General features: G+C 40.3%; 1 protein-coding gene across 6 annotated transcripts in view; it reads left to right on the top strand.

Moving 5' to 3' along the window:
• PTPRT (protein tyrosine phosphatase receptor type T) overlaps nucleotides 1-21,631 on the top strand; it is a 492,692-nt gene that overhangs the window by 374,920 nt on the left and 96,141 nt on the right. For all 6 annotated transcript variants that reach the window (XM_052789835.1, XM_052789817.1, XM_052789853.1 and 3 more), the window contains exon 12: nucleotides 15,665-15,938. In XM_052789835.1, the coding sequence (XP_052645795.1) occupies nucleotides 15,665-15,938 (274 nt within the window). The remainder of the gene's footprint in view (nucleotides 1-15,664; nucleotides 15,939-21,631) is intronic.

The following is a 21,631-nucleotide window of genomic DNA, read 5'->3' as shown; positions in this document are numbered from 1 at the left end:
ATTTTTGGTCTACGTGATGCTAAACAAATTAAGAGAAAACAGCTGTAATGTTATTTAACAGAACACCTAAGAACAGTGTTTTTTTCTGGATTTTTGCTCAAGCTATTCTCCAAGCAAACCAACCCGTATGACATATCTGTATACTTATGTATTCCTACATAGAGTAACAAATGAAAATTTCCTGTGATGGAGTGGTATTGCTTCCATTTTATTTTGGAGAACTGAGACTTTGACTAGATAAAACTTGCTTTCCATTTCAGTCTGCAACAAAGTAGAAATTGAGAATCTCTGGAGCCATAGGCTATAACTTTAATCTCCAGATAATTCTTTCTTTTTTTGCAAATTCAGGCATCTGTTCATCCTGAGCTTACCTTTCCTATATCCTTCTCACTAGCATCCTTATTTTGATTTTGTTTTTAACGCACAGTAGTTCTTTCTGTCCTTATGAAGGAGAAGTTTGCAAGCCTAGTGAACTTGATGCTGCAGTGAAGGAGGAATGAGACAAGAAGCTATGAACTTGGAAACTTTGCTGGGGTTTTTGTTTTGTTTTGTTTTACAGATGGTGGCTTTGGTGTATAGATCTCCATAGCTATATAGGGAGCAGTGCTGTTGAGCTTGCTGCTTTGTAACTTCTTAGTGGCATCACATAAGCTTGCCTCAGGCATTTATGTTGATAATTAATTCATTAATGCCAAGAAGGGGTGGCAATTTCTTGTTCTTAAAACTCCCACACAGCATACCTTGTGTTTGAAAATAAAGACTGGAGTCAAGGATCAGCAAAACAATAAAAAACGTTCTAATATTGAAAGCTATGGGGGGAGCATAACAAATTATCATGCCCTTGGTGGTTCTGAAAGTTTAGTTGCCTTGATGGGCATGTTATAAATATCTGGAAAGTAAAACTCCTGGCCTGCTTTTTCTAAACTCATATTCAAATGTATGCATCACATGACTTGGTTGATTGAATACAGGGCAAACAGTCATCACATTAGATCTTTTAATTTTGTAGTATCTAATGAGGAATGAGATTATCAATCTAGGCGTCTGATATTATAAGCCTAATTATCTGTATTAATTAACATCTTCTATAATATACCTCAGGGATATTGTTCTGAAATCATTCAACCTGGGTTTCTCCTGCATGGCATTCTGCCTTTAATTTAGGCAAGAGTTCGAAGGTAAATGAGTGACTTTCTTTCCTCTTAAAGATAAACCAGATCACCTTTTTCTTTAACTATATGTGAATGTGGGAGAATAAAAATGAGAATTTGGGTGAAAGGCATGGAATAATGGCAGCTGCGTAGATCAGCATGATGTTTATTATACCAAAAAGGTAAACAATAGAATTGCACAGTAAGCATTTGCAGACTTGACCTCATCAGTGTCTCCAAACCCTGGTGAGCTGATCAGAGCACTGCAAACCTGAGCATTTATGTCCATTTCAACTGGAGTCACTGTATGGTGGGTTTAGATCGTACATGATGACTTCAGTGGTACTTGAAGTTATTCTGGATCTTAGAAGTGCTTTGCCTACTGTATCAGGAGGGAAGCATAATGGAGATATAGGGATACATCAGGATGCAAGGTGACAACCATAAATATCGGGAAGGAATATTTAGTCTTTTATGTGTAGCATGGCATAATTAGTTGAATGGGTGTTTCAAGGTTTATTTTAGTTCCCCCTGAAGAGGTGTTGACCCTAAAAAGTGAGGATAAGGGGCATTTTGGGTCAATTGCCTCATCCGGTACAGGAAATGCATTTTCTTACTGGATCAGCATACTATTCATCTGAGAATACTGTCCCTTAAAGGGTCATAAAACTGCCTTTGCCCATTTATCAACCATCAGAAACATAGCTGTTCTCTGAGCCTGGATGACTTGCTGTGTCTTACTAACCATTCCACAGAGAACTTTGGCAGTAGACAGAAAGAAATGGGAGAGGAAAGACATAAAATTTTCATATATTGTAATGATAATATTTTAAAAATCAAGTTACGTAGAGCCAATTCTTTTGTGTCAAGCAGCATTTTATTAGTTCTACAGTGAAGCTTTTGGTAACACTTTTTAGTTTTATGAAGGCCTGAGGATACTGAGAGTGGGGGAGTGAATGTTTTTGCATAAATCTTTTATGCTGTCCACGTAAACTGTCAGATTAAATTCCAGCAATCAAAAGGTTAATGAAGTCTGAACTTTAAGCTGAGAATCGCAAATTGATGGCCAACTTCTCACATCAAGCTGTCAACCAGTAAGATGAGGGAACAGGAGAAAATACCCGTAGTTGCCAGTTTGAAGGTTTCTTTTTCCAAGACATTTCTTTGCTTCGCAGCTCCCGGAGCCAACATGCCCCTTCCTTGTTATCACAGAATAAAAGGATAATAGGAAACGGCATAAAAGATTTAAAAAATTAGAAACTCTGAATTTCTCGAGGCATACTGCCAAGCCTTTTTTTGCCTGTGAGAGCCTTTGGATCAGACCCTTCAATGGGACGAACTGAGCCTGACCACAGGTACTGGGGGTTGGAGCAGCCCACAGGAAGGAGCTTGGCTCTTTTTGCGGACCACAGAGGATGATTTACCTAACTGAAGCAGCTCCTTAAGGTACTTAAAATGAGATGGGATGAGTCTGGACACAAGTCCTTGGCAAATGTCCACCCCTCGGAAGCAGTGCACAAGGTTTATCCAGCCAGCAGTCCCTCTACCCAGGAGTAAAGATGATGAGTTCAGAGAGCAAGTTGGCTCTTTTCTGTTGCATGTGGCAGGCAATGTTTACGCTAGCAGGTGCCCCTCAATACGTCTATAATAACACAGAAACATGATAAAAGGGAACATGAGTAAGCTCTGCTTTGCTGTTGCAGACTAAGGCATTTCAGGATTTAATTATACTACAGGTATATAAATTCCGGAAACACGTTAATGCTCCCGTGATTAAAATTATAGAGGCCCTAATTGAAAAAGCATAAACCGAATTGAAGAATTCCTAATTATAGTTTGCATTGAGGTGTTAATTTCCTCCATAATGAATGCATAATTTCTTGAAACTAGAAAAGGGGGTTGCTGCACCAGTGCGTGGGCTGCAGATGGAATGAAGGGATTATCATAAATGCAGCCAGACAATTCAGAAGAATAAACCTCTGCAGCCATGATGCTATTCTGCCTCTCTATAATTTTAGTTCTCCTTGCACAGTGCTTTTCCAAAGCAAAAGGCAGAGCTAGGAGATGGTGAGGGATTTGCTTACTGTGCAAAAGGAAGGGGGAATAGGACTGGTTTACTTAAAAGTAGTCATGGTGCAAGAGAGGAAGGCGAGGAGAGAGGTAGAGTGCACAGTATTTCTAGTGGAAAGGTCAAACAGCAAAACAGAAGAGGAGGCAATGCCGACTTCCCTTGTCACCCACCTTGACAGGTCCCAAAGTAACTACAGGAGCTGATGTTGATGCAGGTTGAGGTTTTTTTCTGCCAAAACATACACCCTATATTTAATGTTTTCTCTTGTATCAAAACTACGCTTAGTTTTGAAGGAAGTTGGTGAACTACAGGATTATCAGATACAACCTCCTAATGTTTCAATCTGTCCCATTCCCTCTATGGTGGAGGTAAAAGGTGTTTACAGATGACGATGGACTAGCTGCACTTTGCTGCAGAGAAGTCCTTGCCCTTGGGACTTTCCTTCTCCCCTTTCTCCATCCTCAGTTTTCCTTTGTTCTGGGGCAGGAGATGTTGTAGTGAAGGTACCATTTAAGACCTCTGCCTGGTGTCAGAAGCATGATCACTTTGCACTTTCTGAAAAGCACAAAGTGTCCAGAAAAGGTGAAGAGAATCTGGCTGATACTCATGCAGCTTCAGGTGCTAAAAATCTGTAATACCCTTACCCAGGAGAGCTCATCTTTTCTATTGTACATTGACGATGTAACTGTGAGTAGACTGTTACCTGACCATATGGGGCTTGTCTCGTAATGAAGTTTCTCCTGAGGTTAGAAATAGAGCAGGTTTCCCTTTTTTGCCATGTGTTTTTCTTAGCCTTCTAGTTTAAAAAAACCAAACAAACACATACAAACCCAACAAAAATACTTTTCTAGTGTTTTCTCTTAAAAAACAAATAAGATTCTTATGTGCAGGTTTTCCCTCTGCAGCCTGGTAGCTATGGTTGTGGAAAAGGGAGAGAAAGCTTTGAAATCCAAAGTAGATTATGCCTGCATCCAAATGGACCTAATTTCATGGAAGCCATTGGAAATACCCAAATTAATTCTGACTGAGAATATATGCAAATATACCCATCCCCTTGTCCATGCCACCACTTTTATGAAGGACATGGCAGAAGGTATTGGGCAGTCTCAGTAAGGGTGTGCCATAGTCTCTCCTTCTCCTGCAGGCTGTTCAAAGAACTACTTTGGTGGCTCTTGTTCTTGAAACTTCCTTCTGGTCTTAAACCAGTGATCACTGAGGATGACGACAAGACCTCAGTCAGCGTTGCCTGTTTAATGCTAAGTGACATTAATAAAAAAGGGGTTGGGATTTTTTTTGCAGATCAAACAGATGGCAGGTGGCTCAGGAGGGAAAAAACACCTCCAAAGCCACTAACATTAGCTCCTGTTGCAGCAAAAGCTGTATCTGTCTGCACTCATTATCTTTAATCTGCCAGCACAAAATAACATTGAACTGGAGAGATAGGGACTGGGCCTGTTCCACTGGGAAACAGCAGCTATTATGTCTAATCTGTGTTGCAAGCCAGGTCAGGCTTATGGAGATGGCTGAGATAATGGAACACAGAGCTTTGAAATGCCCTCTGGTTCTTTATTTTTTTTTCTTTCTTTTTTTAAAATTTTTATTTCCAAGAAGATTAAACTGAGAGAATTTAAAGCATTTAAAAGAATAATGCACATATAATACAAGTAAATAGATGCAGTAGCAGTGTTCTGGTGGTCTGGGGATGGAAAGGAGGTAATTTTGTGAGTATGGATAGCATCTTTTATTAGACCAAATGATACAGCTGGGAAAAATGGGCTTTTAAGTACACAAATCCTTCTTTTTGGTAAGTAAATACTGACTGTCAATACAGTTGTCTTTTTGACAACTACTTACTTTGTGCGTGTTACCACATTGCTGTTTGCTGTGCACAGACACTGCAGGGATGATTAGACTTGCTCAGAACTATATGGGAATATTTGCATTTTTAGATTTCTTTCAATAGGTGTACTTCCTTGGAAAGATGTGGTCATTAGTCACTCATAGAAGAGTAATGGTGAGTGGATCATTATGAGGTTGGAAGCACTAATTTTAGTATATGTATTTATGTATAGATACACACATATGTTCACACACACAGGTGTTTAGATGGGCACATGCACACAGCTGTTTGTTTAAACCATCATTACACCTGCTTATTGGCACAACATTGTTACTGGCATTGGTGGAAGTTTGACAATCTGTTGTGTCTTTTGTGCGGTGCAGTTCTGAGAAAGAGGCAGTCTCCAGAACACCTCTCTTTCCCACTGCTGTCTGCTCCTCCTTCATCTCTGCAGGTCACATCTCAAGTCATGCCCAGAAATAGCATTTTTTTTTTTAATTTTGTCTTTTTGAAAGACTTTGTAGGATTAGCATGTGTTCAGGCTGGAAACTCCAGACTCCATTAGACAGGACATATTGGCTGGTGGGTGGAAGTAGGAATATTGGACAAGAATGTGGGGATTTGTTTACATACAGCTGATACTGTGTGATACTGGGCAAGTCACTCATTGCATTTTCTCCGTGCCACTCTTTATACATCTGCAATGGTGGGGTAATTATGTATTGTACCTCAGAGGTCTGTCAGGATAAAAGTCTACCCATGTAGGATCTGAGGCCATGTGACATTACATTTGACATTGCCACATTTTTACAAAAAAAAAAACCCCAAACCAAAATAACAACAACAAACAAAAGCAAAAAAACTGGCTACTTTCTAATAGATTTTGCATTTTTTAGTCAGTTGTGGGAATTTTCTGTAATGCTGCAATATGACTGCAAAGAAATTTCGGACAAAGTGTTCTGGCCAAAGATAGCATTTGATATAGTGATGCTGGCAGGATGCTTTTCTACAAATACAAATATTTTGTTTGGGTTTGCCTTTTTTTTTTTTTTTTTTTTTTTAGCTTGACAGATTGCACAATTCCTTAAAGAGATCCCACCACCTGTCCCACAGGTAGCACATCACGGTTACTGATACTGACTGGGGAGAATACAGGACCATATCTCTTTTCTATACAGGGAGCATGCAGTCTTTAAACTTTCTTACTTTATCTAGAGCCCATTTCAATCACTATAGAAATTTAACAAAGCTTGAAATTTTGGCGATAAAAGAATGCCCATGTGAAAACTCCGACTCCAGATAGTATTATCCAATTGTGAAATTGTTACCCTTTATTTCACGAATTTCAGGGTACAACATGCCTTGGTAGTAAATCTAGACTACTGAACTGAATATGAGAGTAGAAGAAAATGTGAAGAGACTCTTTACCAGCCTTCTTGATTAAATGGATTACATTATTATTGGCTCTTTCTCAGCAGGTTTTTTCATAGCAATGGCAGTAATTACCATCTCTTCTTTCTATGCCATTTTTACAAACTTGGCTGAATTTGGATACTTTGTTGGTATTCTTCAATTTCAGTGAATGTACTAGAAGAGTTGGTTAATTTAAATGAATGTTAAAAGAACACACAAAAATAACTTCAAAATGAAGGATCTGGTGTGAATAATTTTGAAATATGAGAGACTATTTCCTCAAGTAGCATCACTATTATAAGCTTTATTTTTGTGAATACTTTGCAGATGTGAACAAGCTGATTGATGACAGTGCAGCCCAATATTCGTAATGGGATAGTTTTTAAATGTTTGAAATAGCCAAACATATTCCAGAAGATGACATTGCACAACAATCTCCTATTTTTCCTATTTTCTGCATAAAAAAGTTTATTGAAAGCTAACCTTAACTTTAGCATATTGTATTCTGCATGGAGCTGTTCCAAAGTATAATGGGACTAGTAGCAACCTTTAATTGATTTTAATGGGTTTTGAATCAGTTCTTAAATGACAGAAAATTGCAGAACAGTGCACTGGGTCCTGTATGTACATCCTAGGTGGCTATGAAACTCAGTTCATTATGTTTTGTAGATTAGTTTCAGAGCTTCTGATTAAAGGTACTATTGAAGATATTAAGGGTGATCTTTTAGAACATGTGAAGTAGGTAACTTAATTCTCAGGAATATATTGGCACCCATTTGAAGCCAGAAAACTTTATGAACTTGGAAACTGTCTGTGGAGTCGATTCTGAATGCCTGAACATTTGATTACAGGATTGCAGGAGGAGCCTGGTGAGGAAATACTCCCCATTATAGCCAAAGGAAAGTGGTGCTGTAGATGCAGTATATGCTCAGAACAGCGAGTCTCAGCATCAGGCTTTATGGCAGTTAGCCATTTAGTTCTTGTAAATTTTAGTAGAATTTATGTTATATAAATCTTTTTTAGAGTTTAGTGGTTTGGGGTTGAATTTTTTACAAAATCCCTTCTGTGCAAGTTCATGGGAGGGCTGGAGGCACACTGTAAGAAGGATCTCATTTACTGTTTAAATTCACAGTTTTTAGACTAAACTCTATAGAGTACTGACAAATTTTTATAGGATATTTCTAGCTTCCATCCCTATTATATTTCCTCAAATTTCCCATTATTTTATTTCTTATTGTCTATGTGGCAGAATTCAGGCTTTTATTTAGATAACTTTAAGAAAGAGAAAATAAAGATGTTGATGCTACTCTTCTGTCTCAGTTTGCATCACTGAAATCAACTTGGCTGTAAAACAAGCATATGCACATTCAATAGCTAATGTGAATTCTAAATGTCAGTGTCAAGCAACACATCAAGCCCTCTCCCATTCCAGTATCGTGGGAGATGGCACCATGCTGCCAGAATAAAGGTGATGAACCTTCATGGATATATACAAATATATTTACGTTGGCTCAACCAAATTTAATGGGACCATAAGTTAAAAGGAAAACCAGATAATAAAAAAGCTAATGTTAAGTATCGGTAGCCTGGATTCTGTGACTTAACTGTTAACTTAAAAAATGAGCTCATAAAAAAAAAATTGGCTGGTATCAGGACTGCCATTCTTAAATAACATCCAGGGGAACAGGTCTGAGGGTGTATTTCCAGTGAACATTTCCAGTGGGCAAGCCTGGTGTTTGATGACTGAAGTTATATCTGGTTTCTGTAGTTTGTTGCAGAACTCTGCAGTAGGAAATCAACACTCGCTATCTGGGGCTTCTGTGTGATACTTGCCGAGGGTATGAACCACTATGCTGACAATGCTTTTATGGTCTTAAGAGCATGCTTCTTAAAAATATTTGCATTGTAAATAAGAGAAAAGAAGCTGAATTGGTTGTTGGCCCCTGTAATTATTGTAGCTTTTAACCTGTTCATATGCACCGGATGCCTTTTATTCACCTCTGTGCAGCATTAACTCTCGTGGATTGGTCAGATAGTATTTCGGTTTCATTTTCATGTTTTTGGATAGCCTTTTCAAAAGTGTTGAATTTGTTAATTCCACAGAGTAGGTGCAACAATAGAAATTCAATGTCCAGCTCCATGTCAGCTGCTACATCCCACATGCCTGCAGTCTGAGATGACACAGCTATTAGAAGATGCAAGTCTCTTCCATCCTTACTTCATTTGCCCTTTTTGTCCTTCTTTCTTTGAATTAAAATAACTATTAATAAGGAAACCTCTACCCTTTGGTAATATCTTATTTCCTGTAGCCTATCAAACAGTTATTCTGAAAGTAATGTGTTCATTTGAGCTAGAAATGAGAAGTTGCTCTTCTCTGTAGGGTGAACTGCAAAATCTGCTCACAATAATCTGCTAAAAAATGCACTGCGAGATCCAGCTGTACTAATTGCCACTTATTTTTGTTCCCCAGGAGAAAATATTATTGGAAATAATGTATGGCTGTTAATATATTTATGTGTTAAATATTAAAATTAAATGAAAATATATGAAATCTTTATATGATACATTTAAGAAAATTTAATACCAAAATTGGTCCAGAGGGAGTACTAAGCTGCAGAAGCATTGTTTCTTTTAAACTTTAATAAGTCAGGTAAGGGGATGTCATGGTTTAACCCCAGCCAGCAGCTCAGCCCCATGCAGCCGCTTGCTCTCTCCCCCCCGGTGGGATGGAGGAGAGAATTGAAAGAGTAAAAGTGAGAAAACTCGTGGGCTGAGGTAAAGACAGTTGAATAGGGAAAGTGAAAGATGCACACGCAAGCAAAGCAAGACAAGGAATTCATTCCCCACTTCCCATGGGCAGGCAGGTGTTCAGCCATCTCCAGGAAAGCAGGGCTCCATCATGCCTAACGGTGACTTGGGAAGACAAACACCATCACTCACAACATCCCCCCTTTCCTTCTTCTTCCCCCAGCTTTATATGCTGAGCATGACATCCTATCATCTGGAATATCCCTTGGGTCAGTTGGGGTCAGCTGTCCCGGCTGTGTCCCCTCCCAACTTCTTGTGCCCCCCCAGCCTCCTCGCTGGTGGGGTGGGGTGAGAGGCAGAAAAGGCCTTGACTCTGTGTAAGCACTGCTCAGCAGTAACCCAAACATCCCTGTGTTATCAACACTGTTTTCAGCACAAATCCAAACCATAGCCCCACACTAGCTACCATGAAGAAAATTAACTCTATCCTGGCCAAAACCAGCACAGGAATCATTGTAAGGTTACAAAGAAATTATAGTCCTTTTCATACCGTACCATTATCAGGGGTATAGTTAAGATTTTACCTTGTTGATAAGTACCATGTCAGGATACCAAAGTGCACCAACCAGATGTTGAACGCTCTATGGAAAGCCCTGACTCAGCTTTTGCCCTCCACATTCATGCACATCCTACATCCAGAACCTGAGTCTGGTCTAAATACATGGCTAGATCTGTGGACAAGCACTTCCTCAGTCCCTCCTCAAATCGTGCTGCAAGCAGCATGAAAAGAAATCAAGAGCAGGGGAAGGAGAAATCTAACAGCGCTTAGAGAGATCTCAGTTGCACAGAAATGGGCTGCGATTTGGAATGTTGATTATCCACACTTGTGCTTCTACACTGAATAAAGAACTCATCATTTAAAAGATTACCTTATAGATGATGATAAGAGCGCATTTGCTTCCTCTGCAGAAAACATTTGTGCTGCGGTGACCATTATGGCTGGTGCTTTTATCAGTGATTTAGAATGGAGCTGTCAAAAACTTTAAAAAGCTTCTATTAAAGTAATGTGGATTTATTTATCTAAGACCTGTGAAATTTATCAAGGAGCCCAGTGTTGGGAGTGTGCAGCTGCACAACAGGGCAGTCAGCTCCCCAGCCTTCTAGGAAGTCAGGCATTTGGTTAGTAGCCCAGATTTTAGAATCCCTAGAGAGCTCTCTGGAGAGCACAGCTTATGGATGTTTGGGAACCAGTCATTTCCTGTCATTTATGGGGACAGCAGTGTTACTTGGCTGCAGTGAGGTGGGATGGAGTAGCTTAGCACTAGGAACGCAAGAGCTCTGCTTCTATTGCCCTGCAGCATGCACATGTGTGGATTTGATTGCAGTGCTTGCAAATGTGGCTGAATATTAAACATTGAAAAGTAGTAGTTAGTTTTACTGTATCATCTTTCAGTTTATTGGCACTGAAGTTATTATATAGCATTGGGAGTTTTAATGCTCTGCTTTTGTTGTCTCTTTTAATATAATTTCAGTGTATGACACTGAAACTTTCTTTTATCCAGCTGGGCATTTGCAACTGATGTATTGATTCCTGATGTGTGTGAATGCAGTGTTAGCTGATACTGACTGGAAGCAGTAGCTTTGAAGCTTGAGATGGGGAGAGCCCCAGGAAATCCATGTTACTGCCTACCTGGTAGCTAGAATAAGAGGTATTAGAATAGTTTGGGTATCTCCTCCTTATTTCTATTGTCCACTTTTTTTACCTTCCCTCTAGCACTTCTTTTTGGAAAACTACTCCTCCTTTCCCTTGATTGTAGTCACGCTGCTGTGTATTACAAAATTGTCAGTTGTAACAAGTTGCAAATGGTTGACCCTGCTCAGCACTGAAAGAGAGATGTGCTTGCAGCTGAAGTGCTTTTGCAGGCCAAAAGGGCAGATCCTACTCACTGAGTTTATTTTGAGTTAGTGCCTGACCGCTATCTTAGGGGTCATAATGTATCACGGAAAGTTATCATCTTCTGAGCAAAGTTGAATTACTTTTACTCTTTTGAGAATTGTTGCAGTAATGCAGATGGTTTGGCCAAACTTCAGGGTGGGTAATTGCGTGCTTGCTACTCAGAATTCCCACAGGAATTTCATCTGGATGTAGAATCATTGGCTTTTTGCTCCAATTAAAAAGCAAACAGTTATGAGAGCATCTTAATGCTGATGGTGGTGGGTGTGGAAGCACTCCACTTGTTAATACAGAGAAGTTGATCTCTGAAAATGCCCTAAAAGCAGTGAGGAAAATTCTGCTCCTAGGTAAAAACAAAACATGAGTAAAAGAGCATAACCTGAAAAACAAAGATATGACACAAAAGAAGAAAAAAGAAAATGAGACTATACCAGTTTGTATACTAGTTAGGGGTAAACTGTGAATCCTGCACTTCTGGAGGGTCTAGACAGATCAAAATACTGGGATCAATATATCAGAAAGTGAGACCCAGAGTAATCATTTGATAAGGAAACAATTTCTCAGAGAGATAATCTTCAGTACAGAGTAGTCTTTGAAATCAGCCATGCTCTTGGCCACCTGACCACTTCCTTTGAGAGTAGCCACTTGACCACTACCAAATAGCTGAGACTCAAAGAGAGTGAGGCTGAAGGATGACAGTCACCACGTCCAACAGGTAAAGCACATAGAGATGAATGTGCTGTGTCAGTTGGTGTGAGCTGGGACATAAAGGAAAAAAATGCCAAGAAAGCAGTCAGTCACTCATCCTAAGTTTCACCAGAGCAGGTTTTTTAGACAGAGGGAACAATGACAGCAGCGCTAGCTCAGATACTTGTTTCATAGGCAAGGAGATGGTATTTGAGCAGGAGATTAACGGGGTTTTAACTTGAACAAAAATGGGACATCTATTACATTTCAGTTCAATGCTCAAGAATGTACTGTTGTGCTTCCAGAGACACCTCAATTTATTCCAAAAGAATAAACATTAAAAATAAAATTTTAGGTCATTAAAAGAGTGAGTTATCCCTGTGAAAGGAAGAAGTGCGTTAATGGCTAAGTAGGAAAGTGAAAATGTGAAAGAATACAGGCAAAAAAGTATCCGTTATTAGGTTAGGCCCCTCGCTACAGGAAAGACATTGAGGTGTTGGAGCGTGTCCAGAGAAGGGCAACCAAGTTGGTGAGGGGCCTGGAGCACGAGTCTTATGAGGAGCGGCTGAGGGAACTGGGGTTGTTTAGTCTGGAGAAAAGGAGGCTGAGGGGAGACCTTTTCGCTCTCTACAACTACCTGAAGGGAGGTTGTAGTGAGGTGAGTGCTGGTCTCTTCTGTCAGGTGGCTGGAGACAGGACGAGAGGAAATGGCCTCAAGTTGCAGCAGGGAGGTTTAGGTTGGATACTTGGAAAAATTTCTTTACTGGGAGGGTTGTCAGGTATTGGAACAGGCTGCCCAGGGAAGTGGTTGAGTCACCCTCCCTGGAGGTATTCAAAAAGCACGTAGACAGGGCACTTCAGGACATGGTTTAGTGGGCGTGGTTGATGGTTGGACTCGATGATCTTGAAGGTCTTTTCCAGCCTAAATGATTCTATGATTCTATATGTATCAAAACTCTCGCTCATGATAAAAAAAGAGTGCCTATACTGGTGGAGCATATATTAGAATTGTCAAGGGAGAAACTGAGAATGTCTTCAGAGGTAAATAAGTCCTCTAATGATTAAGGAAAGAGTTCAGTTATCTGGCAATTCATGTCCCTGGGAGCTTCCCCTTCTCCGAAGACAGACAAGTATATAGGCTCATTGCTTGCAAGTGGGATAAACAAGAGAATGAGTATCACCCTTTGGACACTGTACGGCTGTCCTGGTTTCAGCTGGGATAGAGTTAACTGTCTTCCTAGTAGCTGGTACAGTGCTATGTTTTGAGTTCAGTATGCGAAGAATGTTGATAACACTGATGTTTTCAGTTGTTGCTCAGTAGTGTTTAGGCTAAAGTCAAGGATTTTTCAGCTTCTCATGCCCAGCCAGCGAGAAAAGCTGGAGGGGCACAGGACACAGCCAGGGCACCTGACCCAAACTGGCCAACGGTGTATTCCATACCATGTGACATCCCATCTAGTTTAGGAACTGGGAAGTGGGGGCGGGGAATCGCCGCTCGGGGGACTACCTGGGTGTCGGTCGGCGGGTGGTGAGCAATTGCACTGCGCATCATTTGTACATTCCAATCCTTTCATTATTGCTGTTGTCATTTTATTAGTGTTATCATTATCATTATTAGTTTCTTCTTTTCTGTTCTATTAAACCGTTCTTATCTCAACCCACGGGTTTTGCTTCTTTTCCCGATTTTCTCCCCCATCCCACTGGGTGGGGGGGAGTGAGTGAGCGGCTGCATGGTGTTTAGTTGCTGGCTGGGGTTAAACCACGACAAGGGCTAGGGAGATAGGAAGAGGGAACCCTTGGCCTCAGTGTAGGCTGAAAGGAGGTTAATATATATTTATATGTATATATTTATGTATATGTATAAAGGAAACATTTTCTATAATCAGAAAATACAAGTGTTTGGGATTGGATAAAATAGAAACGAAGAATTTTTAGCTTAGAAGGCATGTGGCAAATGCCCATAGAAGTGTCAGCTATGATTTTGCACATTACTGATGCACAAAATGACAAACTTTCCCAGTAGTGTAGATTATTATTGCCAGAGAGAAGGGTCAGAATAAGAATCTGCAGCTAGTCTGTTAGTAAACAGTGTCCAAAATGGCAAGCTAAAAGTTTCTATTGTTAAGCTGAGGAGAGGGTTTATGTTAAACAGACTTTTGCTTACAGCTCCCACTACATCCTCAATAAAAATACTTAAAGTGTTGCTGGAAAACCTGCTTACCTTTTTAAGAATCATAAAATAAATATCAGAGAAGGTATAAAATATTTTATTAAAGCCTCCAATGAACTGTAGGATTGAGGAAAGTTTTCCAAAATGCTGATGGGACATCATTAAAGGCTGCAGTCTGTACATCTGGTGGGCGCTCCTGCTGTATTAGCAAACACTAGTAGCAGCTTGTGTAAGGACGACTTCAATATCGAGCAATTCATAAATTGGTTGTACTTGTAAAGATTAGTTGTTTTGTTGTCTAGCAGTGGGAGCCAAATGATTGCCAAGTGATTCACTGACCACCTCATTGTTAATGGTGAGACTGCCAGAAACCTGCAGATCTGAAGTAACGGTTAATTCAGAAGCATGAACTAGGTTTTGTTTCACTCCTGCTTGCTGAAGGTGCCAGAACTTCACTTCCCACAGAACCATTGATGAGCTATTGCTATGCTAGAAATTTTTCAGACCAATCTTTCTGCAACAATGAGCCTGTGAAAGCCAGGAGAATGATACACTGCTGGCTGTTTCCAATCTTTTAATCGATCTCCCCTGTCTAACTAAACAAAGGACCAGTCTCACACAGACAGGTGAGGGCAGCACATGTGAATATCCTGACAAAAAGTAAAATGACTGCAGTGGTATCTTTCTTTGTCAAATGGGTGAGTGGTGTTAAGCAGACAGTAAACCTGCTGCAGCTATAGCAGCATTGAACTTAAGGGCTTTGTTAACTGCCTGAGGGAAAAAAAAAAAAAGCAGAGTGCATTTGAATGCCTTGCAACCTCTTTGAGCCTGAAAGAATAAGCTAGAAATAACAAGATTGCTATTACATATCACAGAGGCCAAAAGCTTAGCAGGAATCGAAACAGATTAACATTTCATAGAGTTGGAAAGAATATGAGGAGTTGTTGTTTCCTGAAACAAAAGTTAATTGGGAGAGCTATGAAGCTACCCACTCAGTATATAAGCTAGCCTTTTAGTGATGTAAGGTAGGTGGAGACTTGCCATCAGGAATTGTTAGAGAATTCTACATCCCAGGATATATCCCCAAAAGAGATGTGAGGGAGGGCCAAAAAAAGTTACGTTCTTAGAAGATGTGAGAATCTTTTTGATCTAAACTGGATCTTGCACCTTGAAACTGTTTCAAAAGGGATCTGACACCATTGCCACCTGCTAATGCTCTCCTCTACCGCAATCGCTGTTTGGCCCAAGCAAGCAGTTCGTGTTTCAACTTGGTGGCTAAAGAAGAAAGCATCTGCTTTCTAATATTCAGCACATTAAAAATTCATTATATACTGGATATTTTATTAGTTACTCCTTTTCCCAAAGAGTGACATGATTGAAATCTATTCTGACTTTCACCAAGCTGTATCTTGATTAACTCAACTAAATCAACAGAGCAAGTGATCAGCACCTTGCCCACACAGTAACTTTCAGTGGCCACTGCCACCATTACTGGTGTGCCAAGAACTGTGTTTGCTGTGATGCCCTAGCTGTGTATTTCTTACTTTGCTTTACACTTTTATTGTTGGATATTATTCTTGATATTTAAGGCTCTTGGGGCTCTAATCTTACCTTCCTGTCTCCCTCCTAGTGTCTATCAACTTGTTGTCAAGGAGGAGAAGCTGCAGAAAGCACGGAGAGCTGCAGACATCATTGAATGCTTCTCTGTACCAGTGAGCTACAAGAACGCTTCCAGTCTTGACTCACCACACTACTTTGCAGCTGAGCTGAAACCCATCAACCTGCCTGTTACACAGCCATTCACAGTGGGAGACAACAAAACCTACAACGGCTACTGGAATGCTCCACTTTCTCCCTTGAAAAGCTACAGCATATACTTCCAGGCTCTTAGCAAGGCAAATGGAGTAAGTGCAGAGAAAATTGAACTGGATCTGCACATATGACCACCTCTGTCTATCCTCCTCATCTTTCTCCTTCCTTCTCCATTGGATGCCAGTTTAACTCCTCCTCATTATTACTCTTTTCCAGAAATTTGATGAAAATTAAACATGCCATTACTTGTCCTTCACTCAAGTCTCTCTCTGATGCCTAGATCCAATGAGAAACCTGTTGGGGAGCCAGACTCTGTAAAGGCACATGTTGGCATGTGATTTCCAAAATGAACTGCTTAGAATTTGGATTTTTTTTCCTTGCATATGCATGAATGTCAGAATAGGGGCTATTGTGCTTTTAAAAGATGTAACTGCAATATCCTGATAGTGTCCAGTTCACAGTGCTTGTGATTTTGGAGGAGACATTATGAGATGAGAACTACCCAAAAGCTATGAAGTTGGATTACCTTGTAGCTTGCATTTGGCCACATTATAATAGCGCTTATGGTTGAGATTTTCAGCTTGAGTAAGCTGTACTGCAGGGGGGACTATATGCATGTTTGTCTAACTCCTTTTGAATACCCTGGACTATATTTTTACATATACTTACTCTGTGATATTAAGTTTAAAATGGAGACTGCACAGGAAACATAGTCTGCCCTATTTTCAGACTCAAATGACATACACATAATGTCCCAACAGATCTCATCATAGGAGAAGGGAAGGTCTCTTTTCCCTCTTCTGTTCCAGCCTAGGATAGTTTGTGACCTTCTCTTTTAACTCTCTGAAGAGTTTTAAGTCAGTTCAGCTAACAGTGTCTAGGCCAGATCCAATCTAAGCAGTCATTCACCTTCCTCCCCTTTAACACTCCCCTAAGTGTTTTTCATTATCACATAACATGATACAATTTAACACTCCATCCTCATGAAGAGTCTTAGAGCATTAATATGGCACCAAGAAGTTGGGTAGCGAAGTCTGTTATTAGCACATTTGCCAGTGCTTTCATGAATCTAACTTTAAACATAGATATACTCTTTAAGACATCACCTCTGAAAGAGAAAAATCAGAAAACAGGTGAATGGTGTAGGCTTTGGTCTCCACTTGGGAATAGTGTCTTTTATACCCAAAACGCAGCCACACATCACAGAGACGGTACATCGTTTAACAGGCTAGCAATGCCAATGAATGTTCACAACATATCTTGGTGTTTTACTACCTTCATTTATCACCATTCTCCTGCAGAGTTTCTGCTGTGTGGCTGACAAGCACAAATCTCTTCAATACTCTGCTGTTTTTCACCTTGGTTTCATTTCTAGTCAATATAGTTTCCTTCCAGCACTACTCAATTAATTCAATTTTGGATTTGCCTTTATAAAGGAAATTGTGAAATCTATGTATATGTCTCTCTGTGTCTAGTTAGTTCCCCCTTGTGTGATAGTTAATTGCTAGTGAATGGATCCCCAGGGAAGAAAAAACTTTATTTGCTTAAGTACAATATAATATGCCATAAATGGGTTATATGAATGGAAATGTAGGCTTCCCTTGGCATTCTGGATTAAGGCAGCACTAATGTGTGGTTCCTGCTTTTTCTGGATCTCTGTAGCTGGCAGGTTGCATCACACTCTCTACATACAAGGTGATAAGGACTCAAAAAAGAATGACTTGCTTGGACCGTTCTAATAGGAACACAAGACTGTAAAGGACTTTTTAAGCAAAAGTTAATCAAAAGAGTCTGTATGCAACAATACACAGTTTATGACAGCATGAGAAGTATCCTGCCAGACAAAGCAAATTCCTGTTTGAGCAAGAAATTGCCTCTTGTGTTAATAATTTGTATCGGTAGAGTATATGCTTATATAGCCTCGTTATGCAGTGCTATGGGAAAAAATATAGAGGAAATGTCCAAGAGTGGAATATGGATCTTCAGAGGAGTAGCTGTGATGCTTTTTGTTTCTTGATAAAATCCTTAAGCCCCACATTTCAAACATTAGGGGTCTCATTTGCATCCAGTCTTTTGCAGCTGTAAATAATAAGTTTTGTTTCATTCCCAGAATTGTTCACAGGTATAATTTGTATTTAAGAGTTCTGGGTTTTCACTTATGTCCATAACCTGAGCTGCTTTGGCTGGTCTTTATAAAGCCTACTAATAATTATGGCGGCAACATGGCATTTTTGATAATGCACATCTGCAAAAAATCTGAAACAGTAACAATTTAGCACAATTAAAATATAGCCTTAGGTTCCCTTGCACATGAAAAACTTAACAGAACATTGCCACTTGTTTTTTAATTAGGATATTCTATAGTTTCATTAATCACTGACAGTTGTGGAATGACGAAACTTCTTTCCACACCTGGAATCTGCAATGAAAAACCTTCATGCAGTGAACCAGAACATCTTCCTTTGGAAATGTAGGACTCTGGGGAGAGCTTAATTTGAAGAAATGTTCTGTATTTGGTCAGAAAGCTTGATTAGAAGGAGGTAGAAGTGCTACAGGAGTTCTGCATTGTTTCAGCTCCTCTGTATGTGGAGGGTTGTGCTCATTTGGTGTTCTCATCTGATCTGCAACCATTAGCCATGATTGTTACAGTGAAAGGAACATAATTAGCAGCTGGATGCAAAACAAGTGTGGCAAATTGCTGCAAAATCAGATCACGAGCTTTTCTGCCTTCTCTTGTGCAATGTTGTACTTGTTTGAGAGTTTGAATGAGATAGCTGTCGCTGGCTGAATTCTTTCCTGTGGACAGTTGCATGGAGTTTGGTCAACGTAGTGTTGCTTCCAGACAGGGGTCTAAATAGAACATGTGTGAAACAGAATGGTTTTCAGCCTTGTTATACAAAACGCTTCCAAATTGTGTGAATTTCCCTCCTAGGGACTGTTGAAAGCCAGATGCTGAGCTGAAATGTGTCAGAGTTTGAAGTAAGAGGGGAACAAAGAGAAAAAGGAAACAGAAGCTGCAGGCTTTGTAACCAGGAGTTACAGTTTAATTGTTAGAAGGAGTTAGCACAAGAAGTGACACAGGAAGAAGAACGGACTACTGGCTTCGCTCTCCTCTGGCAGGATCTCCACACATGCTGTTGCAGCCATCCAGGTAGTTAACTGATGTTTGCTGGTTGTCCTGGTGCCACCTGCTACAGATGGCTGCCTGACAGAGCATGAAGTTTTCCTTGTCTGAAAAATCTTCCTGAGCTCAGCCCCTTTAAAACACCAGCCCTTTTAGTGTATATCCCTCTGAAAGGTGAGGCCAGGGTGGCAACACTGTGTTACTCCTTATCCTCTCTTATACTGACTTAATAATCAAAGTTAAATGTTGCAGGTTTTATTTTCCGCAGGTTCTTTACCTCGGTCATTGTAGGCGACAGTGTCTGGTTAGTGATTCAGCAACATGCTCAAATGGGGAGAGTTCTTTGGCTGCTATGTGAAACCTGCCTGAATTTTTGAGCAGCTCAGAAACCAGAGCTTCCTAAAAATCCTTCCTGGAGTTTCATTTTACCTCATTGAGTTAAAATGAAATCTGTAATGGCACAGTTGCAATCAATAACTCTTGGCCATTTTTCCTCGAAATGGGAGATGAGGCAGGAGCCTTTGTTACACAGCAGGAGGAGGTGATGTGGGGGATGCTGTCAGCTGCCTCTGCAGCCTGGTGGGCCAACAGGTGAATGATGTTTTCAGGCCAGAATTGTGAAAAGTAGCACCACAGGAATCAATGAGAATATTATTTTTGAGGGAATGATAGACTCCACAGAGATTCCTATTGATTTTTTTTCCTCTCTAATGACTTGTACTACATGCACAATCAAGCACTTCATTATTATCAGGGGACTTCAGGCTGGATTTCTAGATACTGACAGGTCTACTCACAGTACACAACATTCTTCCTCTGGGACATTTTGGAGGTAGGGATAGAGCTGCCAGCAGAGAGGTGGCTTTCATCCCTGTGGAGATGGCTCACAAAAAAAACAGTGAGGTACTTCAGCACAAGCTGTGTTCTGAAAAATGAAGTGGCACTGAGGCCGCCTGCATTACTTCTGTGAACTATTAAAGAGCTTTGAGGAGCTCTGTGTTCAGTAGGATTTCAGATGTACATTTTTGTTCACTTATGTTTACTCCTTAATCTCATGTTGGAGCTGCTGGGGCAGAAATAAAGCAGCTGTGGAAGCACTTCACTCTTCGTAAGCCCCTGTTTCCACATCTGGTTGGCCATCTTGGGCCAGAGGATGTGGACCTGATTGTTTTCTGGAGAGTAAATAAAATCCTCCTCCAGTCTACCTTACGTTTGAGAGGTTGAGAGGTGTGGGTATTGAATGATTAACTATATATCATTGAAATAATTTTCTATTGTAAATAATAAAAGCCCTAACCACTTTGTTAAGCCTCCCTTCTCCAAATGACATGGATACTGAAACTAACTGATAATTGGAAAGGCAATACTAGGTTTTGCTTAGTGCCTTGGAGAACTAGCAGTTTCCTTAAGCTGGCAATAGAAATTATAGGGGAGTCCATTGACCCTGCAGAGACATATGCACATGATTAATTTTAAAGACAGCAAACAGTTGGCTTCGGTGGGACAAAAAAGAAACATGTGATCTAGAGCTCCCCTGAACTTGGGCAAAGTTTGCTGAGGACCAAAAAAATAATTCCTTAAGATGTTCAGTAGACAGAACCATGGTTTCTAGCCTGTGTGAAGCAGGTTGCCAACAAGCATGCCCTGTGTATAGCTCTGGGACATGGGGAACTAAAGTTGAAACTGAGGCCAAGTAGGAGATTGGTAATTACTTGTCTTGTCTGTGCACCAGCAAAAGTTAAAATTGCCTGTCCCCGATTTGAGCAGCCTGATGAAACTATGCCTGTTGCAGGGCAGCCCCACATGGTACGTCTGGGGACAGCAGGTCTCACTGGTGCTGGCAGGTGGCTCTTCAGACAAGGCAAGCACTGTTTAACTAATGCAAAGTCGTCATAATAGTAAGGGAAAGAAAAAATTGTGGGTGTGAAAACGGATGAAAAAGCTCTGCTTCTTTGATTGTTGTTTGTAGTCTGTAAACAGCAAGCTGTCATTTTAAAAGAAAAGAAAAAAAAATCATTTGCCCTTTTAGGTTGTGAAGACGCAGCTGTCACATAAACATATGTCCTGGTGCCCTCATAGCCCTTTTCTGCAGAAAATTGTTCCCATCCAGACACTGAAGAGACAGAGGCAGAACTTGTCTTGTTATCAACCAGTGTACTTCAGTGAAATGTGCGTTTAGGAACCTAAGTAATTAGTAGACAGCATCAGCTCCCTTGCTTCAAAAAAGAAAGAAACTGTATTAAAAGAATGTTTTAAAAAAATTTGAAAATTCAGAGGGATGCTAAAACAGGCTCATGGTGTGCAGTTTCAAGTCCGTGTGCATGAGCTCTATTGGCAGAGAGGGCTTACCCAGCTCTCAGCACAATCTGTGCTCTCTTCAGAGCGTCTCCAGCTCATTCTAACTGTAGGTCCAGGTCTGCCTTCCAGGAACAGTCTGCCAGCGCTTCGAAACACAGGCCTCATATGGTCTATGTGCACAGTGTATGGACTTAAAAATTTAGCCAGGGTTCAGCCTTGAGTGAGGGTACGCCGTAATCATGTTTTATTCATATGCAAGTAAGTTCCAGAAAACAAACTTATGTAAATATGTTCTAGTAAACATGTAGATGGGCTTAATATGCAGTAAGCTTTCTGGGTATGAAGCATGTTGGAAAATGAAGG

Source organism: Harpia harpyja, chromosome 1, assembly GCF_026419915.1.
Source record: "Harpia harpyja isolate bHarHar1 chromosome 1, bHarHar1 primary haplotype, whole genome shotgun sequence".
NCBI classification, from domain to species: Eukaryota; Metazoa; Chordata; class Aves; order Accipitriformes; family Accipitridae; genus Harpia; species Harpia harpyja.
Note: the sequence above shows the minus strand (reverse complement) of the source record. Positions and strands in the feature narration are given on the sequence as shown.